This window comes from Halichondria panicea, chromosome 8 (genome assembly GCF_963675165.1).
Source record: "Halichondria panicea chromosome 8, odHalPani1.1, whole genome shotgun sequence".
Lineage (NCBI taxonomy): Eukaryota > Metazoa > Porifera > Demospongiae > Suberitida > Halichondriidae > Halichondria > Halichondria panicea.
The window spans coordinates 5,146,107-5,174,065 of record NC_087384.1 but is presented as its reverse complement, the minus strand read 5'-3'; the positions used below and the strand labels follow the sequence as shown (position 1 = coordinate 5,174,065).

The following is a 27,959-nucleotide window of genomic DNA, read 5'->3' as shown; positions in this document are numbered from 1 at the left end:
TTAAGTTTTAAACAGTTGTTCAAATAGAACTATAAAGTATACAGCATAATTATAATAGTATCATAGTTTTGGGACAGTCTGCGACAATTACCATCATTCACTTTTGAATGATTGATTTAATTAAGTGGTATAAAAATAATCATAATTATCACACCTACACTTAGTGTTTATATCTAGTATACACCTATACATGTATAGGTCTTGCTACTGCAGACAATCCAAGTCTAATTATTCTTAGCCTGAATTATAATAGTAATATGATGATGGTATGCTGCTAGACAATCTCGCCACACTTGCCACAGAACTTCCTATGATGATGATGGGGCCAATGACTTGGAAGATGATACCAGCCACTATGAGTACCCCGGAGATTTGGTCGTACTTCTTCTTGGTTACTTTGTCTCCATTCCTGCCAGCAGCTGCAGCCTGCATGCCATAGATTGGGTAAGTTGAATGGAACATGTATACCGTTGAATCATGCGACCAGAATTTTGTATAGTTATACACATGATTAATGTGCCCACGTACACATGCATGCACGTGAACACTAATGACATTGAATCTTTACATGCAGACTCATTAACCTGAAGCAAAATTAAATGAACTGCATGGAAGCCTGCCAATTATAGTATAAAGAGCTCACCATGTGTCCCACCACAGCCCCTGGGATGGTGCAGACCAGAGACCACCAGCAGAGACAGAAGACTGCCACCACAGAAACCACAACACCAAATATGAAGGAGGACTGATCATTGCTGGTCACATACACTGTGGAGGACATCGCTGAGGGTTGGGAGTTGACCACCACCACATTGCTGCTGGTCTGTTGCTGGGCAATCTGGAATGTATATACATGTATATGAAGTTGTGTGTAACTATAGGCCACCATAATTATAGGAAGCCTCAGAAAAATGAAACTGAATATTGCAATCACATTGTTGTTAAAAGCCTGCTAAGAGATTGGCATCACCATGCACCATTAATTTTTGTAGCAGCTTATCATGTTATGTCAAGGTTTATTGTCGCATGTCTTATATTATAGCCATGACTGTGTCTTATATTATATATTAGTCATGTGTCTTCTCAATATAGAATTAGAGTATAGATAACAGTGTACTTTTATATGAGAATAATAGGCACATGTTTAAAGAATTAATGGGAATTATCAGGCCTATACTTTTTACTTGGAAAAATTGGCCTCAGAATACATAGCCTACATAATTATAGTGTGCATTACAAGGGTGTCTAATAGTTTGTGTGCATGTCACAGAAGTGAATGGAATTCATCTCCTGAGAGCACTTTATTGTCTTATCATATCATCAGATTAGAGCAGACCCTCCCACATCTGGCTGTATTTTGTCTAATGTCAGTACAAATCCATCAATATTGTACTATAGGTGACAATTCTTATACAGTTTGAGCTCCCCTACTTTATACATAGCAGGAAATTTTAGAAGTTCTTTTCACCTGCACAAACTCAAACTTTGCCATGAGAAAGTCTTATCTACTAGCTAGTTGCTACAGACACCAGCATTGATACCATGCAGTATCAATAGTGCAGAGATGATTGCCTCAGATATAGGGTGAAAGTTCACTGATGAGGCTACTATATTTGAGAGCGGCTTCTATTGCACTGAAGATGGGCTGTATATAGAGAGGCTACTATTTGAGTGCGGCCTTTATATAAAAACGGCCTCTGCATGATCACGCTGATAGGCGCTGTATACAGCTCAAGCAATTACCCTTCGATTGAAACACTAATTATCCGCCCACATACAATGTTATTGCTGTGTCCAGGCTGTTTTTTCTCTAATTGAATGGCACAGCAATAACGCTGTACGCCTGTCGTACCTTCTCTGCTGTGACATGCACACAAACAACACCACACCCCCAACTATTGGCATTTACAATGCCTATATGTTTTGCATTTCAAGTGAGTTGAAAAAGGTTGACACTGATCGATGTGTACAGCATAATTTTATAGTTCCTAATGTGATATTGAGATGAACACATGCACTCACTGGTTGAGGTGGCCATGCTCCAGGTGGTGGCTGAGAATTGGGATAGTAGGGAGGGGCACCATATCCTGGTGGTGGCTGAGAGTTGGGATTGGGATAATAGGGAGAGGCACCCTTTCCTGGTGGTGGCTGAGAGTTGGGGTTGGGATAGTAGGGAGGGGCACCATTTCCTGGTGGTGGCTGAGAGTTGGGATTGGGATAGTAGGGAGAGGCACCATTTCCTGGTGGTGGCTGAGAGTTGGGGTTAGGGTAGTAGGGAGGGGCACCATTTCCTGCATTCACATGAAACCATAAGAAAATGCTTGACATTATACATATCATTTTTACAATGCCGGTATACAAGAGAACTTCACAATGCATGTTACCGGGGCTGCAGTATATATAATTATAATCTAGTGTCTAATTATAGGTTTCACAAGCAACACTTGGTCTAACCATAGATTGAAGAGAAAGGGATTCCAGGCAACGGAGGCAGTTCACGTGATGCTTTTGCATAGAGTGTAGACAGATGGGCCTGAAACCATTTGTGTTTCGCCCTAAAACTCCTGCGAAAACCCGGGAAACTTATTGTGTCTAATGCCTACTTCTCAAAGACCCCTCCAACACTTAAAAACACATGCCCCCTGATGGTAGGTATCATTTGGAAATGAATAAAAAATAATCTTGATTTTCGTGCCAATCCCTTTCTCTTCAATCTATGAACATGCATGTATATTGAAGGGGCGGGGAGGGGGACCCATTAAATAACTTTTTGGCTCTAAGTCAGATTTCAAGAAACCACAGCCAATTCTTTCACCCATCCCAGATTCTACAAAACCATTTGTAAATACTGTTTACACACTTTATATATAATCTACATCAACCTGCATGTAAAGAATGTATTAAATGTGTGCGTGTGTGCTAGTGTTATTACATTTGCTAACTCAATACTACATGTATACATTTCCAAACATAGTTAACTACTCGTTGCAGTGTTTCTTGCAAATGTTACAATTCTAGACTACTCTGTTTCCATTCAGTGCATGGACATATTTTATGGGACGACCAGTCTTTGTATAGTGAAGAGATAGTGCACATGCAGAAGTCAGATGGTACATCCACTGAAGAAAATGTTGCTATATATACTTTACTGTCATGATTGTGAATATTCTCAACCAGATTATGGAGTAAACATCTAGGCCACAAACCACTTAGCAAAACCACTTAGCAGGTATTAGACCCATCATTTGACCTCAGTAAACACATATTTTACATTTTAAAATCAAATCAAATTCATAGGGGTAATTGGATATACATGCATAGCCTCGATTCCAGGCCGCTTGAAAAAGGCGGCCTGGTATACCTTGTATGCGCATGCGTGTACATTACCCCAAAAAGGGGGTAATCCGTGTATTTGTGGATACTGTCAGTAAAATAAACCGTATACTATTTGTATTCTGATTTTACAGTCCGTTACATAGAAGTATTGTGCAAAGATGACTGAGTTCATATACGCCCTTTATTGCATCAAGCCTTAACGACACCCTACACTGTAAGGCTACAGGAAAGGCATGATGTGTTCCTGTGGGTCCCCTGATGAGGCTGTGGTAATATAGACCAGGCAAGTATTCTGCTACTAAATCTACTGATGTATTAAAGAGTCCACCACTCTTCCTAGCTGGCAGCTCTAGCTGTCTGGGAGGCTTTCTTGAACTGTCTCTTTGATAAACAGAGCTAGAAGAACTAACACTGCTGCAGCATAATTATTCTACTTTGATTAGTGTCTCTGAAAAAGCTGTCATTTTGGTCACATTGTCATACGTATTATTCCCTTTTGTAACTTTGTCCGTTTTTTTACAATTTGTATGATGGTCAATTATTTCGCGCATGCGCATACAAGGTATACCAGGCCGCCTTTTTCAAGCGGCCTGGAATCGAGGCTAATACATGCATGGAGTTATAATTTTTCTAGTCCACTAGGAGTATGCATTGTTTTATTCCCCTTAAAAAAATTATAAGCGTCTCTACAGTACTCCATGCAAGCATGTATGCTACAAGTTTAACCTGCAGGCATTGGCCCTGACTGTGCTGCTCCTACTCCCATTGGTTGTTTTGTGGGGTCGTAGGCAATTGTTCCAGGAGCACCTGGTAATGGAGGGTAGCCAAGGTAAGGTTGAGGAGGTGGTGGTTGGTTGGAGTACGTGTCTCCTGGGTGCACATCTGGTGTAGCTGAAATCTTTTCTGTAGTGGATTGCAAAAGATGTAACTAGTTTAATTCATAGTAAGATATACAACTTTTATATCTTACCCTCAGACATCTCAGTGACGAATCTACACAGTCTAGCTGGATCTTCAGTGCAATAGAACAAAGTCACACTCACTTAATGAAACAGTTTCACTTTCACACACCAGTAGGTAGCTAATAATCAATGGCTTTTTACAAATACACATAATTATACTGTATCCTGGTACAGGGTTTTGAACTTTTAATCGGTCTGCACATGCGCAGAGATCTGCCTTTGATCTCACCGCAGACTATTAGCTAAGGGTCAGTGCATGTGCGTGTGGAAATGAGTAAGGCAGCCTCAAAACTCTCTTTTCACATAATTATAACAGTGGAGGGTGATGTGTACAGAAATGATATTACGATGTAATTGGTGAGCCAGAGTACTCCAGCGTGGAAGTGTCTGAACCCCAAATTAATTTATTATAGTGATGTGCAGCATGAGTGTAATACATCAGCAGGAGTTAAAATTTGCAGAGGTTGCCATAGCCTTGTGTATTAAACTTCGAGCTTGCAACCAGTGGTGCCAGCTCTAACTCGTGGATGTTGTAGAATGTAGCAGAGTTCACTGTAGTGGGATTGACATCGTGGTCAAAACAATACATCCATGCATGAGTTCGAACCAATAGGAACTTGGTAGAAGAGGAAGCTTTAATACCCTAGTTTCGTAGTCGGACATGTAATATATCTTGCGGCCTTCTTTTAAGTTGGCCGTATCCTTATAAAGACTTCAATCGAATGGCAGTGTTTCAGCCTTGTAGGACCAATGACAGTGACAACACCATCCCAAGATAGACTGCCCACTTTTGATTTTACTACTTGCCTCAGCTAGCTACATAGTGATACAAGTCCTGGACTTCACTTTAGAATCCATTTTTACTGATCACATGGTGGCAGATCTCTACGCATGCGCAGACTGGTTAAAAGTTTATGTTGCAAGACTCTACCCCTGTAAAATAATATGGACTAGATGTAGCACGCATGCGCAAGACAGTGACGGTGGCCGAGGGGTCACCCACCTCCTCCGCCGACCGCCTTCTTTTACCGCCCACGGTGAGGGGTCCAAAACAGAAGTATCTCTGGTAAAGGTATATGTTTCTAATAAGAGCACACCTACGCTATTCTAATAAGAGCGCATATGGATTTCATCTGTAAGCCCTGGACAGGAGTACTATGGCATAGTACTCCAGAGCTTACAAATTAAATCCCTGTGAATAGTCTATGCTTTATGAAGGTCCTCTGGGATGTGTAATAATTTAAAAGCTCTCCACACAGATGCTGCAAACGTAAGATGCGCTCTTATTAGAATTTTGAGATATCTCGCGATTGTTACCGCTGGCGGCGAGGTTTTTGACGCGGCGGTCATAAAGTGGCCACCACAGTGAGGCGGTCGCTCTTTACCGCTCGCCGGTAGAGAATACGGCGACCCTTTACCGTGCGCGGCATAGGAGGGCAACAAGCAGAGGCGGACCCCTATCGGACACTAGGCCTTGCCCAATATGCTAGCATAATTTTGAGACTAATAGCATAGATAGTAGAGGAAGTAGCAAGGACGGTCCGTGTGAAATAGTGCTAATTGCCTGTGTTTCCAATCCCCCTTCCTCTACTATCTATGCTAATAGGTGCGGTGGAGCATTGAGCATTATCTCTTTCGTTGGCAATCTGTTGTAGAAATTACAACAACGGTAACGAATCGTTATGATGAATTAGATGAAGTTGTATGTGAGCTCCTCCCTGACAAACAAACTGTAGTCTAGGTAACGGCCTTATCAGTCAAGTAGGCTAAAAATCTGTGTCCTTTGATGTAAGCTTTGATGTCTCTTTGTGCATATGTACGTAGTTAAAAAAAAAAAAAAAAAAAAGAAACCTTTGACTAGCTAGGAAGAGTAGCAGTAGTAGTAGTAGGAAGAGTAACAGTAGTAGTAGCAGTGCAAGCAGGACTAGACTAGATTAAAAAGTTGGTGGAAAGAATAACTGACCGTTTGGACGTCACCTGGCTGCCAGACTTTCATCTCGACTCTTCCCCCTGAGTAGCTGGCCTTTCTCTAAGCCACAAAACTGAGCAAGAAGCTGAAGAAGCAGCTAGACAGAGACATGTACCTAGCCTTGAGAATTGGGAGGCGTGGCTCAACTAGTTAGCCCAGCCCAGAGGAATTGTTATTATTATTATTATGTGAACTTTACAGCATGACAAAAGAAATTAAGTGAAAATTATTGGGTGAGAGGAAATAGCTGACAGACTTACTCCAACATTGGAGCAGCTGATGTATATTATATAATCTATAGAGTGATAAGTATAGTTAACAGAGGATCCTATATATGACATTTAGAGCATGGGCAAACCATATGAAATGAACATAAGTTATTTGTGTCAAAGTTTTCTAGAAAATCTGACACTAAAAAGTCCGAAGTCTTTTTCTTGATTGTTCCTAGAGATGAATCTAGATTTATTAAATTCGACGGCAATTTATTCCATACTTTTGCAATTCTAATGAAGTAGAAGTGTCTTGAATAGTTATTTCTAGCAAATTTAATTTGAAGGGAATGGCCTGAGCAGCCTGCCCTGGTTTTTTTTGTTACCGTGGGTACTGAACAACCGTAGAAGTAGGGCTACCCCTGGCTTTACTGAATTAACTAGCTGTGTCTGCTGTCTAGTTGGACCAGATTTAGCTAGATAATGGGGTAGAGAATAGTTGAGCGGTGCTGTGTGTAGCTTGAACTGTACTGGCTGGCAAGAATCTAGTAAGCACCCTATGCACTGATAACTCGTCAGAATGGAGGGTATGTTCTAGGGATCTGGACAGCTGTACATCCAAAGGAGCCAAGGAGTGCCAATCATCTTCTCCCAGTCTCTGACACGCTAAACAAAACGAGCTAGAACTGGGAGTCCCAGCTAGAATTGCTAGCCGGATCTAGACTAATAGAATGACATGGAGGCGTGGTGAGGCCGGATCCACACTAATTGATCGACCTAAAGACGCTCCTGTTCCAGATTTCACGAATGGCAAGGAAGGGTTATGCAAGCCTAATAGGCAAAAAATATGAGCCTATTAGGCAATTTTTACCAAATTTTGGTAGAAAGTATGATTTTATAGAAGCACTATATATAGCCTCAATAGCAGAGTAATGCTAATACTGAGTATACATATGGAAGGTGCTATAGTAGTACTACTAGCCTCGAATCCACGCTGATTAAAATACGTATTTTAATCGGCGTGGATTTGAGGCTATAGTACTACTAGATCAGTTAACTCTTTTCTAAGATTTCTTTCACCAGTATAGCTCCTTAGAAGATTATATATATAGAAGCGTCTGTGGTGTTGCAGTATAATTAATTCTCGTTGATGATTTTTATCGAGAATAATGGGTAATAATTAGGTAATAATTAAAGACTAATAGGTACAATGCATGAGACTTGGAGACTAGGTAAAATTTTGAGCATAATTGGGCAAGGCCTACATCGGCCACCGTAGATGACACCATACAGAGCTCCAACCACGAATATTTTGCCCCACGAAAATTACACGCTATATGGTATGTAAACTATTATTTCAAGTGGTTTTTTGCATTTTACTATATATTTGACCAAAACTTCCAAGTGAGCTGCAAAGGTCAGCACTCTTGAATGTACCAATAACTGAAACTTCCACTACACAAGCCCAATCAAAGAGGCAATCTACTATTCTAGCATGCAATATTAGCCTGATCTCTCTAGTGCAATGATTATAGATTCTAGTTCTGGTTCAAAGGAAATACAATATTCTACTCTCCAAAGTCAAACACTAGTCCAGTGTCCTTGAGCTTTTCTCGACAGAGTTGGTCAATCTCAGCAGATTGCTCGGGTGACAAGTGGTTTCTCCAGTCACCCACATCCCCTTTTCTCAAGAATTGAGTCGAACCAGGATTATAACAAAAGTCAATGACTGAATAATTGGCAATTTCGTCTTTCTTCATTGAATCAAAAGATGTTTCAGCAACAATTTTGTCGACCACCTCCTCGGAAATGTCAGAACCAATGAACATTGCAATACGAGTGATGGCTGCTCGTGGGTCCTTCTTCATATCTTCAAACATGAGGAAGAGAACATTATCCTCGTTTCTGTGAGGCCACCAGCTCAGAACATGATCAAAAAAGTCCCCTAAGTCAACGTTTCCATAGATGAAGTTGCGGAAGAAGATATCCCAATCCAAGGTAGCGTCTTTCCTAACAGAGATCCGTACGTAGTGAAAAAAATAGGAGACTGCCACATCCTTTGGGTTACGAGCAACGTATATGTACTTACAATTAGTGGTGTTTGGTTTACCACAGGGCATTAAGTCGTACGTCAAGTGACTCTTGAAGGTACGAGGTTTCGGTAAAGTGGAGAGGTTGATTTTCAATCCGCTAAGATTACTGTTTGCTTCTGCCCATGGCACACTTAGCATTAATTGAACGCCATCTTTTTCTCCTTTGTTTCGGATCAGTTTCAAATGTTTTGTGTCCATGTTGTTCCAGACTTGGGGTAGGTAGCTATCCACACATCACTAGGGTCAACGGGGAGACTGGCTGCCTCTGCAATGCTCTCAGGAGTTACCATATAATTATGGTAAATTTAGTCCAGCATGAGTGAAGATGCTCTGACATTGAGGTACGTATAAGCACATGTTTAAATGCTTCCCAAGCGTCTTTTTTCTTAATTTATAGTATCTATAGTGGACATCTCTGCGTGCGAAAGGTGAATCCTAGCCTAGAATCCACGCCGATTAAAACACGGCCTGGTGTTCATTGCAGGGTGTTAGTGCACATGCGCTAAATTTATTGTTGATAATAAAACGGAAAATGAGAATACGTTATACCTTATGGTTCGTAGGAAAAATACATTAAAACAACAGAGCTAGAGATGGCTACCCAGGCCTCTCACAAGTGTCACTGGCAGCCCAACGAGTACTCGGCTCCGAGAAAGATATCCAAAGACACTAGTGGGGTAGGGGTTTCTCCACACACACACACACACACACACACACACACGTAGCAAGACCACCATTAGTCAGACCGTTGGAGCCGCTGGAAGGCGACTCTGTTTCTCCGTCCAGGACAAGAGTAATATAAAAACAGAGTAAGATGAGTTTCAAAAATTACTGCTAATTAATTTTGTTAGTCACTGCATGCTCCATGTGAACGAGACGTGCCGCTGAGGGATCGGAGCAACCTGTTGAGATTGCCAGTACTCAGCAACCCAATGGTAGATCTCTGTACCTGCAGAGTGTTATATAAAAAAAACAATAATTAATTATATAAGGAATTAGTGCACACTACAGACTACGAGTGCCAGCACTCCTACTGACAAACAGTCTGTCAATTGTACGGTAATAATCATGAGTCAAACACATAATTATGTACATTTATCACATTGTAAGTACATTAATTTAGGCTTGGGCCAGGCTAAACCACATCAATCAGCTATGAAGCGATATGAACAAAAAGATCAGTGAAGGACCAAAGTGCTAGACAAGTGGTTGAGTGAGGGGGCATTTGTAAAATCATTATACAAAACTGCGTAGACAGTAGAGCACATATAAAGGCACTATGTTTTAACGTACAATCGTCATGTATATTGTATCTTGTGTACATTTTTTAAGGAGACCCTCCAAATATGCAACACACTACATCTTAGGACATTATCAAAGTAGCACTTACTCAAGCTGTGTTGTTTTATATGTCGCGTCCTAGCCACTTAATGACTTATTGTAATACATGTAGTTCGTATTTTAAAGTGGCCTGGAATAATTAATTAAGGCTAGTGGATTCCCTACAAGGACTTTTAAAAATAATGTTTCTGCCTCAAAAAGTAGCCACCTCTGGCTCCCCGCTGTAATTATCGAAGTATCGTGCCATGAGAACGTCGTTATCCAAAACTTAATGTAATGATCTTTATCAAAAATGGACAGTGTTGCCCAAGACACCTAATTGGTGCTAAAATTGTTTTGAGCATAATATCAGGACCTATTCTGGGCTGATGGATTTCTATAAAATGTCACAAGATGTCTCTCTTATTTTGTGTAGATCATACCCCTCAAATTTAAAATCTTTCCTAGCTCCTCAATTGTTCGATGAATTGAGCCATTGTGAATGAGTGTGCATTGTGATAAAATCTATATGAGGCGTACTTTGGCAAGGACGCACATGCACGACAGTAATTAGCTAAAAATAGAGGTCAACACCTTTAAGTTAATTACTGGATTTCAAGATTGAGTTGATTAGAGGAGTTGACTATGAAAAGTTGATCTGTTAGAGTTGACCTCAGCATGCAAAATTGCTCTGATTACGTGGGAGTTGATCTGGTCTCTCGAAGGGGTGTACCTCGATTAGTGTTAATTGGCAACTCAATTTGGCCCCATTGGTAACCCAACCCAGCCACACCCAGAACCCTTGTCACAAACCCCTCCCCTTTTGCAAATAATGCCTCAAAGTACTGGTGGAACTGCAGGACGACACAAATAATGATGAGGTTACCAAACTAGCTGTAATGACATGCACCCTCGCCAAATGATGTCTCAGGGGTATTGAAACCTTAAAAGTGCCAGTACACTAGACGAGGGCCCCCATACATGTTTCTGTGGGGGGGGGACCCGAGCGAAAAATTTCGTTTAATTTTTAGCAATTATGTGGGATATTTTGTGATCATGATCAACTCCTCTCTTTAATATTATAATAACTGTGGAATTCAATTAATTCTGCATGCAATCAACAATAATAACGTAACAACATAACATGTAACATTATTACACTCCTGAGTGTAAGATGGCGAGAATGGAAGGAAGCATGCATTAATTACTTAGCACAGCACAGCACAGCACAGCTTGCAGCACTCGTTAATTATTACTATATATAGGACCACATGCATGCATATAATTATTATGCAGCATAAATAGAGAGTTGGAGCTTTAAAAATATTTGTTAAGCCACATGCATGCATGCAATATATATATATATATATAATTATATATATCCAAATATTTGCTCTTTTGAGTGAACCTCCCTATGCATGCAGCCACCAGAGCTATAGACAAAAAATTATAAGCTCGTGTCCTTAAAATTATATTCAAATTAAGGTTCAAGTGTATATAACCTTAAATTGATCGTCACTGGCACCCTATTATATATAGACATATACAACGAGTATATATAGACATTAATTTTCTTAGATAGACTAATAAGATCATTATTATCCACGAACAGCAAATCTGCATAGCAAACAAAAATTTGGTGGACATAACAAATAGTATAAATAAACCTAACTGAAACAGAAAGTACAATCAGGTACACGCAAACATGTATATACAAAATTAAGAAAACACGAGTCCTGAATCGAGGCAGAGTTCTGAAAATCAGGTCAGATGATGAATAGGCGACGGGAAGTTCATACTCTAAGCAATGTCTCTAAGTGGTTGGTCGTGTGGTAACGTCCCATCTCACACCGCACGTCAATACTGTGGGGAGAGTCACATGATAAAGTTGTACATCATGTACTGTTTGTTGTGTGTAGTACGTATACAGTGCATCCAGTCTAAAGAGTCGAATACCCAAAATGTGTGAGTAGTTGTACTTAAATGTAAATATCTTATGATTGGAACATTTCTAAGAAAATCTGCTGATACCATTGTGTAGGCGAATGAATAAGCTACATCACATCCAAAATTATTTCCATGACAACATAAGGTGGTGGGTTTGTGGTGATTAATAAAACAGTACCCAATTGTTATAGTGGGTAATCGGTTAGGGAGAGAAAAGGCCAACGGTTTCCGGTTAAGGTTTGGAACTTTGTCACAACATCTATAGATAGTTTGGCTATCTTATGAAAGATTCGATGTTACTTAAATATCTACACATCCTCCGCAGTGCTCAAAATTGCTAGTTTTTAGTGCCGTTTCGGTTAGGGAGAGATTTGAAGAAAACCTTACGGCTAAAGTCTATAAAATTACACAGAGTAAGCTTGAATAAATTGTCTAACTTTTGATAACAAATTTTTTTTCCAATTAGTTCCAGAGATAATTGATGTTACGTACATTTTTTTGCGACCACCCCTTTTATCACCTAAAATTATTTTCCACTACAACAACTTTTGGGGAAATATTTTTGAATCATGCTTATTCTTTTACCTATACAATGGACAATTTCTTAGAAATGTTCCAATCTTGAGATACATTTAAGTACAACTACTCACCTATTTTTGTATTCTACTCTCTAGACTGGATGCACTGTATTAGGCGAGAGGACATATTCATAGTTTGTAATCAACGTATATGCATGTACCACCTATATGCCTGGTACGTGTGAGTGTAAACTTAGGCTGGGGGTGAGGGTAGGTAATACAGTGACACCTGTCCATAGGGAGAATCAACAATGGCTGAAATAAAGAGGTGGCCTGCTATAACACAGGTTGAAACACATACTATATATAAAGACTTTTGGAGATTATTATAAATTTAGCTGTAGGACGACCACAATGAGAAGAGCTACAAAGAGCCCAGGTTGAATGCTTTGTATTTATGGCCAGATCAAAGACCATTCACACAAGGCCCACACCATACCAGTATGCCCCTCAGGGAATCATGTACAACTGATTACAACAAGGCCATTGTGGTGTTAGACATCACAGATCTATACAGCTGCATATTCATCTATAGTTAGTTCTGAAACTGCTATAGTTACACTGCATGTAGGAAGAGAGTCTATTACACGGAATACATGTATACTTTAACATGAAAAAAAAGCTTTGGGCCCAGGCTATAGCAAACAGACATGGAGTCAATTAAGGTCATGTGTTCCTGTGCCGTCAAAATGGTTGACCTCAAATTACTACTACACTACTGTAATGCTTCACCAAAACCATAGAAACCATACTTATGCTGTAGATGGTAACTTTGCCTGGAATATTGCAGTCACAGGTACATTTATAACTGTATAACATTGTGTATCTACATCATAGTGACATCACTGCATGGTGAAACGCAGTCATGATACCTAAACACAGCTCCCACAGGCTACAACAAACACCACATAGCGCGAAATTTTCAAGGGACTCCTGTTTTCGTGGGTTAGCAAACCTCCACAAAAATTAGGTCCACGAAATGCTAAGACACAACGTCATTTCACTAAATAGCGCGAAATTTATCCTTTTAGAAGCCATTCCATGATCGAAATTTAAGTGCCTCGAAAATTTCGCGCTATACGGTAGTATGTATCCTCCAAATAGTAACACCAGTGCAATGATACTGACCAGGTGTGTCGCAGGTAGGAACAGCTGCTATAGAACATTATGAAGCAAGTGGGACACGGAGAGTACCATCGCTTAGTCAATGTGCATTGGGGTAGAGGGGGTGTGGTTTAATCTATGCTTTAATCTATGCTTTAAGCGCACCCACTAACTGTTCCGCCGAGGCCTTCTCAGGCTCCCTGTGCTAAAATCAACTAGACATGGTCTTCCATATTCAGCACTATATACATGTAGACTAAAGAAATATATCATCTTCACAATAAATGGACTTACAAGCAGTAGCTCTGAGGGTCCAGCATCTCCTGTACGGTTGACTGTATCTTTTTCTTCTCAATACCAGCATAGACCCCCGTGTAGAAGACCTCCACCAGAACTCTCGGTTTGGAGACCAGCTTGTTCGGGTCGTTGCTATTGTGACACGTCACGAATTCACAGAACCGATCCACTTTTCCGGCATCGACTATCACTTCAAAGTCAGCTAGTTGCTGTGTGGTATGTAGAACGCAAAGTGACAAATTACTATTATAAGACTCTGGTTTAAGCATGGAAGACTGTAGGGGCTTAAAATGTGAGGGATCGATCTTAAAGAACTTTCAGCTTACTCATGCAGACATGGTAGAATTTAAACAATTGTAGGTGCTTAAAACGGACTGTGAGATAATATAGTGTTATGTGGAAAATAGCAACTGCCACCAGATAAAGCACATGTATAACGTACTATACAGAAAAAGGAAGCATATCCTTCAGTATCAAGAACGAAAGCTGTGGCAGCAAAAACTGAGGTAACAGTGAAGCCATTCACATTGCTACAATAAATAGCTTTTGGCCTCAGAAAATTACTATGACAACCATTCAATCACTCTCCTTTAGGGTACACAGAGCACATACCAAGGCAGTGAATAAATTGGCAAAGAAACAACAATTTTATTGAGCTGGCTGAGCTATTTGGAGTCACAAAGAACAGCTTGGTTACAAACCATAATAGACTAACGTGGCCTGCTCTACTCCACAATTAGGTTAGTGTGTAGGCCAGGCCACATCAAAAAAGGTTATCCAGCACCTGGCAAATGAGCAGTTGTAGGGACAGTATAATTATTCAGTATTAGCCAAAGAATGCCACTAAGAACAGTTAGTGAATAAGTATGTTTTGCAATACAGTTGACTGTTTAGGAGGAATAATCACTTACATACACTTTTATTCATGTGACAGGAACTATTGACAACCATCTTGGACAAGCAACAAGCTAATCGCAACAGAGCTATTGTCACCATCATGATAATGATAATACAATCACAATTGGGAAAATCTGAAAATCTAATTTATGCACAAATAGATCTACATTAAGTCTTATTGTAGTGCGTCCAATTGCTGATTTAACAACAAAACAATTTGGCAATAACTAGTCAAACAGCAATAGGCAAACATCAATTTCCTAATATATACAAACAGCAATTTACAACCATGTTGACAGAGTGTTTTTGTAGTCTTTAGGCTTTGATGTGCACTTATATCACAACCTTAGCCAATGGGATGCTAAATGTTACAGGAATAGTTACATAATCACTTGCACTGTACCCGAGACAATAATAATTATGTGCCAATGCTATCTTCCTATACTACACTCTCTATATAAAGCGAGGTTCCCCAATAAACGTGCATAGCTAGGCCTACGTACGTACGTACATAGGTACGTATTAAACAGACAGATCGAATACACCAAAAAATGCATGTTTTATAATTACCACACGACTTTCAGGTTTCATTAATTTACAGTGCACATGCTATATATGCTAGGCATATCAAATTTCCATAAGCTTATTCACATTAGCATGCAGATAGACCATGCATGCAGCTAGACTAGCAAGCTGTACATACATGCACTAGCTCGATATGTACAAGAACCCGGCCTAGCTCCACATTCATACCTCCTGCAGTGCCATCAGCAGCTCCCTAAACTGACTGTCGTTGAATGCAACCCCTTCGTATCCAATCACAGAGTTAGGATAGGAGATGATTATATATACCCTGCCCTTAGCGATGGCCCTGGCCATTGTGGAGTTGCCAGCTGCACCATCCGTCTGCTCAACATCGACATTAGAGTGCTTGCTTCCTTTGCTCCCCATTTTCTCTCTCTATTATATAGACCTAGCAAAAATTATTATACTTCGTCTTCAAGTATTATCCCAGCGCTAGCTAGCTAGCTAAAGATCCAAGAATGCATTCATTCTGATGACGTATTGTCAATTTATGACTATCAAAACCACAAATTAATCTAGTTAAAATTTTAATAATTAAGGTAATAAATGAGAATTAAATGTGTTTTGGTTCATGTGTGTTCATTTTGACTGTTCTGCAGGCTTTGTGCTAGCTGTACTTGTCTGTGGTGCAGGTGTGTTTGGTTTAGCCATCGACTTCGCAGCAGCTGCAGCTTGCTGCAACGCCAAAACCTGTTGAAACTGAGCAGCCGTGACTTGCTGTACAGAAGTAGTTCCACCTCCAATGGTAGACACCTTAGCTTGAGCGACAGTAGCTGGCACTAGCTTAATAGACTGTGTTTTCTGAGTGGCTGCTAGGGCCCTACTCGCATCAATCATCTCTACTTTGATTTGGTTAGCGCCCTCAGAAGTAGCCGAAGTGGTTCGATTGATCAGCTTGGCTGTCTCGCCCTGCAAGATGGCTGCCGAAAGTTGTTGTTTTACAGTCTTAGCCGTTCCTTCTGGCCTCAGTTGGATCTGAGCAATTGCAGTTGTCGGGTCTCTTGGGTGGATCTGAGCAGTTCCTGCAGCTGTCTTGTATTGCTGAGTAGCGGCCATTCTAAGTGATTGTTGCTTTAAGAGAGCTAACACTTCTTCAGTTTGCAAAGCTCGTCCTGCCGCTCCTGTCAACCCTCTCAGTGTTGCAGCTGCACTTGTAACTCCGCTGGTTGGCACGATACCAGAGAATCGTTGAAGAGGCAAAGCCATCGAAGCCACTGAGCTGACAGAGGTCCGTAGCTGTTCAATCCCAGTGGGGATGATCTTGGTAGCCTTTGCGGATTGGGTCTGTGGTACCTGTGTGATTGTGGGTGAAACGAGAGAGGCAGCTGCTGCTTGTTGTTGTTGATGTTGAATTGTTTGTTGTCTCAAGAGGAGGAGTTGCTGATGTGTTAGGCCACTCCTGGCTATCAGCGTCTTGCCTGGGGGTGGGAACAGAATAGTTTAACTTCAGTAAACACTGCACGCAATGTACAGAGGAGAGATGGAATTACATGTAAGACCATGTCAAAATATTTACAAGACCTTCACAAAATAGAGACCATTAAATGTATCCTCCAAATAGTAACACCAGTGCAATGATACTGACAAGGTGTGTCGCAGGTAGGAACAGCTGCTATAGCACATTATAAAGCAAGTGGGACATGGAGAGTACCATCACTTAGTCAATGTGCATTGGGGTAGAGGGTTGAAGTGGGTGCGGTCTTTCTTAGCTATAGATGTACACACTTACTCAATACTCAAGCTCTCTGTGCGCTAAAAAAATACAAGCTCGTGCTAAAATGCATAGATTGATTCCAGAAAATGTTAACGACAACACCTAATCTTCATCTCCCACTCACCTAGTTCACTAACGCTGACTGGGACAGTGTAGGTGGTCTTCCCCACGGTAGTGCTCATTATTGGTGTGACCCCAGTGACTGTATTGGTGGAGATGGGCGTGACCAGTGGGAGGGATATGGGCGTGGCTGCAGGCTGAGAGGGAATAGGAATGAATTATGTGACCAGATCACACTTAATTTAACAAACTCATTCATACAGACAGTGTGGTAGCAGTGGAAAAAATTAGCAGTAAAAAATACACGGTAACCACAAAAGTGTACACTTCACACACACTCAGGAGAGTAAGAACACAAGAACAAAAATTAAATAACTACTACAATGTCATGGAAATTGACCACAAGTGAAACTAAAAGTGACCAAATTAAACAAATTGAGAGAATGATAGTTCAAAGTACTCCAACATTATTAGTACTACCATTAACAGCTAAGCAACAAACGCCACACTAAAGCAACATGAATATACATGTACACAACTTAACCTGAAGTAGACACGGTAGTCTCACCATAGTTTCAGTAGAAAATCCACTAAAACAACATTGTACCAAAACTGATCACAGAAAGATAGATCTACCCACGGTATACTCACTAGTTTTGAGGGAGAGGCGACTGTTGGCGTGGTGACAGAGGGGAACTTTTGACTGGTCCCAGCGACAGTCACTGTCGGTCTAGGGACATTGTATCCAGCCTTCGCAAGGTCTGGGAAAGAGTGATATAGAAGTAGTAAGAATTCATAGGAAGATTCATATAACTGTTAATCAACTATACTAGTGCGACAAATGTCACAAACGAAGAGTTAAGTGATCATGCTTTTGTACAAGCAATAACTCTTATCATTGAGGAATACTTTGCGAGTACAGACCTGCGGCATTCTTGAACTGTACAGTGCCGGGCGTCCCCGAATGGTAGCTGCCTCTATTTACCTGTGGGAGGGGCAACCACTCATTAGTCAAAGAGTTGCAAAGCGTAACCATAGCAATTTAAGCCACCAGTTAAACTCTAACCTGTATCCTATCAGTTCTTAGTTGGGCCACTTGCATTGGAGAATGCACCGTATCCACGACAATACCACTGCAACAAAAGAAAAGGTGGAATCAAATGGAGTCACTGTCAGGAGGGTATGGACTCACTATTCCTTGAGGAGGTCAGTGTGCATGGATGGTTTCTGACTCGACTCCCACCTGAGTGGAGAAAACAAAGTCAGCTAGATGAGAACAATTCTTAACAGAGTGTAACCTGCACTATCACCCCTTAATCTGTGTGTATATACACTCTGTACACTCAACAAAATACACGCTGCACCATTATTTTCACTTATGAACATGTATGTATTGCGTAGTGAGGTCACCCCTTGAGGAAATCACTGCTGTTATAATTAGCCCTGCTAACACAGATCAAAAGTTTAAACACATGCTATACTATAGAGACTTTGAAGCCCATTACACTGGCTGTAGTATAGAGGGTGATCTGTTTATAGAGTGATCACAATAGAGACAGAGTACAGAGTACCTAAGACTAGTGCTACACAGTATACGGTGCTTACGTGAACTTAGGAGCCTGCTTTCTCTTAGCACTGGACTGCTGTATCCAGTCGAAGCACGTGGAGTAGAGGCGACCCTGCTCCTTCCCTCCATCGTTCACCACCAGGCTCTTGGTACGCTGTTCTCTGCGACCTTTAGTCTGTACAAACAACACACATGACACTTACAGCCTGAGGGTTGAAATAACAAGCGGCCAGTGTTTACTCGCATGTACATGGTATGCATAGAAATGTACGCAACAAGCACTTGCATTTGTGTATATAACGCTTAGTACAGTATTATCAGTACAGAAAGGTGAAAACAATAGGATATGGACTATTTCTCATACAGATTTCTATTCTATTTTGGCATGTGTGGGAAACATGTAGAGCACTTATTACGGCTACTTGTACTGTGGCTACTTGTACTGTGGTGCTCTATTTAAAATCTCCCTATATACTCTCGTGTACATGCACATATGCCATGTACCCTGGCCTGGCCTTGACTGCAACATTCTATGTACACATGCAGGTGTATGACTTCCTATAAAGTACAGGATGTGTACACAGCAAGATCAAAGGATGACTGTGGTTATATATCATAGTACAAGACACCTGTGCCATGGCTAGTTGTACTCTGAGGGCACCCTAGCTAGCAACTATTATATGTACCTTTTTAGTTATCCCATCTCTAGACTTTATCTTCTTGGTGCTACCTTCATGTTCGTCATGCTGGAGAGAGAAGCAACCAACATAACGATCAGTGTGTACACACGAGGTGGGCGTTACCTTGAGGGTGTGGTCTTCTCTAGGAATCACCACGTTCATCAGATGCTCACGACACTGGAGGCACACACAATACCAGTTTATTTACTGCACTAACGACCGTATTTTCTAGAGGGCGGCCTTAAAGCGAGGTGTGTACCTACCTGTAGAGGTGACCTTCTGATTCGGCTGAGAGAGGAAGTGATGTCAGCGACTACACTCCAGTTGGGTGTCTGGGCTGGTACGGTGATCGTCAGGGAGAGTGGGAACTCGAGCACCACTGTCACACTCTGCACAGGGGGTGGGGTAAAGACATGCAAACCCCTTGTTTGCTACTACAAACATATACGGCTGGATTATGGGGAGAGAGCAGAACACATTGTACATAATTATGGTCAGATTGGTGAACAATTTTGGGGGGATATCAGATATACCACTTGCTCCTTTACTGTACGTATGGGAAATAGTTCTGCAGAGTAGGACTGCTTGTGATACTAATGCTCTAACCTTTAGCAATGCCCAGTCTTCGTAGAACATCCAGTCAGGGCCCTCCTGAGGAGAGAATCGAGAGACCATAATTGACACTTGGTGCAATTAAATAGAGCACATCATGACATTTAATTTTTAGGATTGAAATCTGCCTTTTTAGGGGCTATCAGAATGCTATCAGATCAGATGGGCTAGAAACCTTCAATCGAACTTTCTATCTACTTTCTTCAATCGTATAAGTTGAAAATTTGGGGTTTAACAACTTGGGTATGTCACAGAGGGTGACCTAGCTGCTTATAGGGTGATCACAATAGACAGGTTTCACTGTACTGTACAGGAATCTAAGAATTAATGTCATGGGAACAGCTGGCAACAGCTGGCTACAGTAACTGATAAGCAGTGCCACTCACCGGATGCTGCTCCAGTAGAGGAGTGAACTGGTCTTTGGCCTTGAGTTTCTTCTGATGTGACGCCAATTTCTTAAGTTTTGTGGACAGAGCATCTGCAGCTGGTCGCCTCCAGAACAGAGATGGTGGGACATTCAAATGCTCCCTGAGGAAGGAGAGGAGTTTAAAAGTACTGTCGCTATGGTGACTAGTAATTGATCAGTATACTGTTGTCTATGACATAATTATTTCAACATCAGTCCTTCAGGTTGTACTGTAAACTGTTAACAGCAAAATATGATGTGCATGCTTCAAACAACTTGGATTAAAATCCTTTAGACTCACTTTTGCTGCTTGATATTAGACCTCTGTGACTTCTTGACAATATCTACGAAATGGACCGGACAAATTGTAAAGTGTAGTATACACACTGGGTTGTTGTTAGCACTCACCGTACTGAGTGGTCTTCTTGCTCAGTCCAAACACATCGTAGTCCTCCTCACTGAAAACGTGAACAGGAGATATGCATATTAACCCAATTAACCCAATCCTCGTACAATGGAGCCTCATAAAGTCTATTACTGTTCCAATAAACGCCAAACCTTAATCTATACACATACCTATCCTTGACATGGTAGCAATTATCAACCTAATAAAGGGCTAAGTGGCTGCAACAAAGTGCTCACTATTCAAGAGTCTATTATTTCATCAATGGACAATACAAATCTCCAAAAAAAGGGTCAAAGTTCTTGCAAATTATAAACATTGTGCTAGCTGTTCACTTGCCTGAATGGAGCAATGGCAGCCAGGATGGCCGGGCTGATGGTGGTATGAGTGTCATACGACATGTCCATAACGAGATCCACATAGCGGTCATTGTTATCATCAGCAGGAGGGGTAGGAGGTAGCCACACCTACAAAACATATCAAAACATAACTGTAAAGAGGGCTTCGTATGAACCAGTAAAACTAAGCCAGGTGTAAGTTTTCAAGGGGGAGGACCATGTACGTAGCTAAACGTACCAATGGATGAAAACACAAACTACGTGTAGAACAAAATTAGAATCTGGCCCAAGTGAATATGAATTAGATGGCTGCTTTACATATGTTCAACTTACGGGCATCTCTTCTCCACTTGGTTCATCAAAGTAGACCTGGTCACGTGCACGGAGTAATCATAGCACAGAGTAATGACAGAACATGTGATCAGTCACTCATTAATAGTAAATGACAAACTATAGAGTGACCCTCTATACTCACATTTATACGTGCAAAAATAACGTTTACAAACACATTCACCATAAACTACACCACTCTCTTAGATACCAGCCGTATCAACTACATTGTTTAGAGAAGAAATGTACCTTCAATTGTTTGGTTCACATACATGCACATGCAGGAGTAAAGGAAACGCCTCAGTCTAGTGTGGTCAACCTAAAAGCTGGTCACCCTCTATAATACAGACATGTAGGTTAATGGGCCCTAAACTCTCCAAAGCATAATGTTAGCAGGCTATATATTTAGCTACAGCTAGTCTGCCCAAGGGTGACCTTTATCCATTATATAAACTTGTGTATATATAAATGTAGCTATAATATATACAGTGTACGTATACGCAGTATTCCACAAGCATACACTTAATTAGTCAGCAGGGCGATGCCAATCACTCAGTGGGCGCATGCAGCTGCTCCTCAAACCAATGCCAGTTTATTGGGAAGCTATCACATGCATGGTAATTGTGCTGGTGCAGTGAGCAAGTATTGGTGTCAATAAGGCCTTCAGTTAATAACGGTAGTAGTCTACACATGTAGAAGCAACCTCTCGAATATACTGTTAAATAAAAGCAGTAAACAAATGGTGTACTCAACTGCACCAATCACAATTCAGAGGAAAACAAAAGGAGCTCTATCACCCACTGAGTGACTGACACCAATACCTGCTCTCAGACTAAGGTAGTCTACTGCAACCAACTATTACCATGCAAGCACTTCACAGTTGTCAGTAATAAATAGAAATTTTTAGATAGTGAGAATAGCACAAATAACTCAGTCTTGCATATAAAAGACTAGAAAGATTTGGTCTAAAGGTGCCAGCTGCCATATATAAATCACTTGGAAGAAATACAGCATGATAATTCTGGTGTTCATAGCAAATTGGTGAAAATGATTGTGCTCAGTTAATTGTTAGTACCTGTTGATTTGTGCCTAGTAGAATATTTATGATTCAAAGGAGATCGCAACTTGTCGGGACTTCTATGTACTAGCTTGAGAGCTGGAATGCAATCATCAGAAGATGATCTAGAAATCAGAGAGAGCATTGGAGCAAGAGAGGCCTGGCCAAGACTAGCGGAGAGGTGGCGATGACGTGTTCTTGCACCAATGAAGTCCTCATCTCTGGAGCTACTCACGCTTCCTTCAGGTGTGGTAGAAGAGTTCCTTGCAGTGGGTTGTGATTTAGAGTTTGGAGAAAAAGTGCCAAGATGAGATTCTTTTTTAGCGCTTTTGATTAGTGCTTGTTTCTTTGGTGACCTAGATACTGGGCTAGTGGTATTGTTCACAGCAGAACCAGGACTTCTTTTGGAAATTGAGATGATTTTTTTAATAGAAACGGGGCTAGTTTTCGAAGAAGTTGGACTCTTTTTCGGAGGAGTCGGAGGAGTAATAGGGAGACGAATAGTGACCGAGCTTTCGGGACTGTTGGAAGCCTTCACAATTGTTGTTGTTTTCTTGATAGCACGATCACATTTTCTCTGATTGTACATAGAAGGCTTATAGTCGGGATCGGTAGCTTGTCGTAGCCTGAGACTAGACCGAAGACTTGGAGTCTTTGGGGAAGTGATTGATGCCTTCATAGACCTGAGCAAGCGCTGTTCACTAGTAGAAACATCAATCAGAGAATCAGCCGAAGAGTTAGCAGTTGAGCAGAAAGACTGAGAATCTATAGAGAAGCTAAGATTTCTACTAACATGCTTCCTATTGCTAGTGTGGGGAGGGCTAGAGCTACTGAGTTTTGGTGGCGTGTTTGTTGGAGTGGTTTGGTTTGAGGAACATATCTGCCAAGTGCCCACGGAGGTTTTTTTCAGGGTCACCTTGTTACTGTTATCTGGGCGATCATAGGACAGGAGGATGTCCTCTGTCGTGTCCTCATCGGCCAGACGCTCCTCTTCTTGACGAAGGGATTTGAGGTGACCTAGTTCCCACTCCTTTTTGGCGTGCTCAATACTCTCCTGTCGTGTGGTGTGTAATCAAAATGATGTTGGAAAAAGCTACAATGTATAACGATGCTAGAAGCTCATTCGCTATTGACATAAATTCTACTTCTGTATGTACATATACATGTACCATGTAGTTTTCTAAATGTTTAAACATACATTCGTATAATACATGTACTGTACGTAGCTGTAACATGCTTTAATGAGACATACATTACTGGACAAAAACTCATTGTTTAAACATGCCCATGCATGTACACATGTACAAACGTACACAATCAATATGCTGGCCAATGTATACAAAACTAATAAACCAAATACACACACCTCTGCCTGCTTGAGCTGTTCGGCGGCCACCCCAGCATTCTCCTCCTCCAGATACCTCATGGCGTATCGTTCCACATGGTTGAGCTGCTCATCAATGGCTGCAAACTCAGAGCGTATCTTCTCCCCCTCACCATCCTTGACACTCTCCTGCAGATAAGGGTGTGGAAATAAGGCATAAACTTGGCGGGTATCTACGGCACAGAAGCAGTGTTCCTGATACATTACGACTATATACTGTACATTACAATAGTCTTCAGAGGACACTGCCTTACAAATGGAAAATATTACAGTCGTGCAGGATGAGTGGAGAACTACTGTCTAATGCTTTAAACCTGCATCAGAACACTTACATGTAATAAATAAACAAATAATATACATAATTATCATTTGCAAACAAATTTGAGTTATTTCAATATTCCAATCTCTCACCTGACTGCCGTCATTGTGAGCAGCATAAGCCTCATCAAACTCGGCCAATTCTGCCGCTTGTTCTGCACGAGCCTCAGCAGCTGCCTGTGCATCACCCTCGTCTTCTGCTGACATCAGTATCTGAGGGAGGAAGCAAACGACAATATGAAGAACTCACCAGATATTTAAAGTCACCCCATAATAGTAATAATTTGTAATTTTTTTTTATAGACGAGTCACTACTTGAAGACATAACGAGGGGAATAGACATTGAAAATGTAATTGTTTGTATGTACGTACACTCAAAATGCACATGGCAAATTGACCGGTCACGTGCACTAAAAGGGCCGACTGCAATAGTACCTCTTCCACTTGTTTCTCTGATATAGCTGACTGGTCTTCAATGGAGGGGCTCTTAGGGGGTGTGGTTTCATGGCTTTTGACTTTAAACAGCTCTCGAAGAGACTCCTGAAAAATTCATTTAAACACCTCAAGAATCGACATTCAATTACGCAGAAATGTGCCTGGTGCACGGTGCTACATGTACAGTATGTGTAGATAATTACAAAGCTTAAAAGCATGCCAATCCACGCCCTGTGTACTATTGTATAAATAGAAATGTGTGTGTGACATGGTCTACTGTACATGTATGCACCTGTTTAAAGAAGTCGGTGGTGAACCCTCCTCCTTCTATGGCTATTTGGCCTAGCATCTTCTTCTGGTTAGCCTTCTTCAGAATGTTCTCCTCGACAGTGCTCGTGCAAATAAGTCTGTGCATGTATAATATAACATACTGATACTGGCTATCCTTACAGTGTCACTAATGTTTTAGTGACCCTTAATGACCCTTTACCTCTAATGAACAGCACTAAGGTTTTACCTTTTAGCTCTAATGACCCTTTACCTCTAATGAACAGCACTAAGGTTTTACCTTTTAGCTCTAATGACCCTTTACCTCTAATGAACAGCACTAAGGTTTTACCTTTTAGCTCTAATGACCCTTTACCTCTAATGAACAGCACTAAGGTTTTACCTTTTAGCTCTAATGACCCTTTACCTCTAATGAACAGCACTAAGGTTTTACCTTTTAGCTCTAATGACCCTTTACCTTTAATGAACAGCACTAAGGTTTTACCTTTTAGCTCTAATGACCCTTTACCTCTAATGAACAGCACTAAGGTTTTTATCTTTTAGCTTTAATGACCCTTTACTTTTATGCATAAGCACTAGCTTTAATGACTCTAAGCTAACGTTTTAGCCTTTCACCTCTAATGTATGTGACAATAGCATATCAGTCTAAACTACCTACCATTGATCCTTCCCCATTAACTTACACGAATGTTCACACTAGAAACACTCCTACCCCACCTGTAAATATGGACGTCCCGTGTCTGACCAATCCGATGACAGCGATCTTGCGCCTGTGCATCCATTGTGGGGTTCCAGTCCGAGTCGTAGAAGATGACTGTGTCTGCTCCGGTCAGGTTAACCCCCAGACCACCACTGCGTGTCGACAGGATGAAACAGAATACCCGTTCGTCACGGTTGAATCGCTCCATCAGTTGCTGGAGAGAGGATAATGTATAAACGTGGCATATAGTTTTGATACATACATTACATCATAAACATCATAACCTGAGCGCTCAGGACAACACATCAAATACATACATAATAATATAATTATGTAGCCGTTGGCTAGTTCAGTTAATTTCTGTACACTTCCAAGCTTTGTAGCTAAATATATACACAGGGACTGGGTAATAGTTGTCTAGAGGTGGGTGGTTAGTACAGACACAGAACTTAAAAATTTAAGCAACTCATGCGCTCTATTGAACAAGTCATACACTTTGCATCAGACCTATGTAAGATTCTATACATAATTATAATTATGATACAGCTATGTGCCAGTAACATTATAAATGTAACAGCAACTACTAATATATACTTAGTAAACACACCTGTCTCTTAATGACGGGGGTGGAGCCATCCAGTCGTAAGTAGGTGTGGCCATGATAGTTGAGGAAGATCTCAAGCACGTCCAGAACACGACCCATCTGAGTGAATATCAACGCCCTGGGGGGGGGGGGGGGGGGGGGGTATGTATGCTCATTTGACGTACTCAAGCTAGCTACATGTACATGTACACGTACGTATTCATTGTACATGTATTCATAATAATGGTTTTCTGTAAATAGATTCACCTGTGACTCCCAGTCTTAAGTCTCTGCAGGAGGAGGTGCAACGTCTGCAGCTTACCTGGAGACATAAACACTGATATGACAAATGGTTCAAGCACCCTGGTGCAAAATACATGTACTTCGGGGCATGTTTGTTTCATTCAAGAGTGTACAAAATTGACTAATTTAATGCATGGCCCTTCTAACGAAGTAGCTTCCAGGCAGTTTAAAGAGCCACTGGAAGCTAATGGGCAGGCAGTTTAAAGAGCCACCGGAAACTAGTGGAAGCTAGTGGGCACACGCAGTTTAAAGAGGCAGTTTGAAGAGGCATGGAAGCTAGTGGGCACGCAGTTTAAAGAGCCACCGGAAGCTTAGTGGAATGTTGTTGAAAGGCCAGAGGCACTGAAAGCTGAATTCCATCCACAAAAAGCTATGGTCCTGAACAGGGTCACTGGCTATGATACGATATCAATGTGTGAATGATCACAGACTATTGCATCACCTACACATGGTAGGTAACAATTATTTTTCCTTCTTGGTTGCCTCCCTTCCTTCCCACAAAAACTATATCATTAAATTTGTGGAATACCCAACTTAGTAGGTTAGAAAGTGTATATAAATAGTTAGTCGGACTGATGTGTGCATACACAGAGATATATCTATAGACTGAACGAATAAAGAAATTGCATTTCCAAACAAGAGGCAACAACCGAGAACAAGATGTCCTTTCCTTCAGCTGATGCTGAGTATCGAATGTTCCCAAGACAATGGGTCAATAAACACGCTTACATGGAAAACAACCCAGAAGGCAATATCAGAGGACTCCAAAACCCTCCAGGACAACAGGGAGACTTTGTTTTCACGCCAATCCTAAATTACGATGGTGTCTTCAAAATATCGGTGAAAACGTGGCCTAATTGGTTTTTGTACATGGAATAAAAAAATCAGAATGTCAGAGGGTGCGAAGGAGATCCCGGTCGTAAAGGATATTGGCGTGTTAGTCAAGTACACGACATGGCATATACTGTAGAGATAGCACTCTTCAAAGAAGAGGAATACAACATATACATGCAAAGCAATAGTACTGGTAACGTAGCATGCATGCATGGATGGCCTGGTGATGAAGGGCGCTGGGTTCTTGTGGCTCATTCATAATGTGACGTCAAAAAGGAATCAACAGAACTAACTATATATTAACTCTGTAGTAGCTTAGGTGTACACATTGATCCAGGCTGATATTAATGTTTGTGTTGATGAAAGTAAGTGAACTTTTTATTATGCATGCATGCAAGCAATGCATATAATATGAAGTGTGTATATAGTGCACATGTACATGTGTATGAAGCTCTATAATGTTTCCTCATGCAGCAACAATTTGTGCCAAAGTGTTTGCTGGTGCATCGTGTCAACCAAGTTTGTTGGCATACCCCATCCCCATTAATGTCCCTATAGCTACATCTGGAGAAACAGCTCCAATCACACTGATGATTGACCTACTTGGAAGTAATCCATGTGTGAGCATTAATTTGAACGATAGGTTCCCG

The 27,959-nt window shown here is 41.1% G+C and overlaps 3 protein-coding genes and 1 pseudogene across 3 annotated transcripts in view; all 4 read right to left on the bottom strand.

Moving 5' to 3' along the window:
* Positions 1-15: 15 nt before the first annotated feature.
* LOC135339459 (uncharacterized) lies at positions 16-5,182 on the bottom strand. The gene is made up of 5 exons (XM_064535562.1): positions 4,307-5,182; positions 4,063-4,239; positions 2,023-2,291; positions 644-838; positions 16-426 (listed from the first exon to the last, which is right to left on the bottom strand). The coding sequence occupies exons 1-5, from the start codon at positions 4,314-4,316 to the stop codon at positions 235-237; spliced, it is 843 nt and encodes a 280-aa protein (XP_064391632.1). The 5' UTR covers positions 4,317-5,182; the 3' UTR covers positions 16-234.
* A 2,684-nt stretch (positions 5,183-7,866) lies between these two features.
* On the bottom strand, positions 7,867-8,896 carry LOC135340547 (sulfotransferase 1C2-like; annotated as a pseudogene).
* Positions 8,897-11,470: 2,574 nt separating this feature from the next.
* Positions 11,471-15,780, bottom strand: LOC135340318 (uncharacterized). Its single transcript, XM_064536635.1, has 3 exons — positions 15,466-15,780; positions 13,813-14,024; positions 11,471-11,752 (listed from the first exon to the last, which is right to left on the bottom strand). Exons 1-3 carry the CDS (start codon positions 15,661-15,663, stop codon positions 11,683-11,685), a joined length of 480 nt encoding a protein of 159 aa, XP_064392705.1. The 5' UTR covers positions 15,664-15,780; the 3' UTR covers positions 11,471-11,682.
* LOC135340314 (helicase domino-like) overlaps positions 15,761-27,959 on the bottom strand; it is a 34,729-nt gene continuing 22,530 nt past the window's right edge. Inside the window, exons 21-44 of the mRNA XM_064536632.1 lie at positions 26,440-26,494; positions 26,197-26,311; positions 25,607-25,803; positions 24,894-25,008; positions 24,602-24,706; positions 24,260-24,379; positions 23,831-23,977; positions 23,381-23,518; positions 21,411-21,446; positions 21,075-21,206; positions 20,745-20,790; positions 20,638-20,680; positions 20,317-20,458; positions 19,925-19,969; positions 19,582-19,707; positions 19,442-19,495; positions 19,325-19,384; positions 18,677-18,813; positions 18,264-18,314; positions 18,138-18,204; positions 17,996-18,056; positions 17,723-17,832; positions 17,136-17,268; positions 15,761-16,715 (exon numbers count right to left, since the gene is read on the bottom strand). Coding sequence (XP_064392702.1) covers positions 15,877-16,715; positions 17,136-17,268; positions 17,723-17,832; positions 17,996-18,056; positions 18,138-18,204; positions 18,264-18,314; positions 18,677-18,813; positions 19,325-19,384; positions 19,442-19,495; positions 19,582-19,707; positions 19,925-19,969; positions 20,317-20,458; positions 20,638-20,680; positions 20,745-20,790; positions 21,075-21,206; positions 21,411-21,446; positions 23,381-23,518; positions 23,831-23,977; positions 24,260-24,379; positions 24,602-24,706; positions 24,894-25,008; positions 25,607-25,803; positions 26,197-26,311; positions 26,440-26,494 — 3,074 coding nt within the window. The 3' untranslated portion in view covers positions 15,761-15,876. The remainder of the gene's footprint in view (positions 16,716-17,135; positions 17,269-17,722; positions 17,833-17,995; positions 18,057-18,137; positions 18,205-18,263; positions 18,315-18,676; positions 18,814-19,324; positions 19,385-19,441; positions 19,496-19,581; positions 19,708-19,924; positions 19,970-20,316; positions 20,459-20,637; positions 20,681-20,744; positions 20,791-21,074; positions 21,207-21,410; positions 21,447-23,380; positions 23,519-23,830; positions 23,978-24,259; positions 24,380-24,601; positions 24,707-24,893; positions 25,009-25,606; positions 25,804-26,196; positions 26,312-26,439; positions 26,495-27,959) is intronic.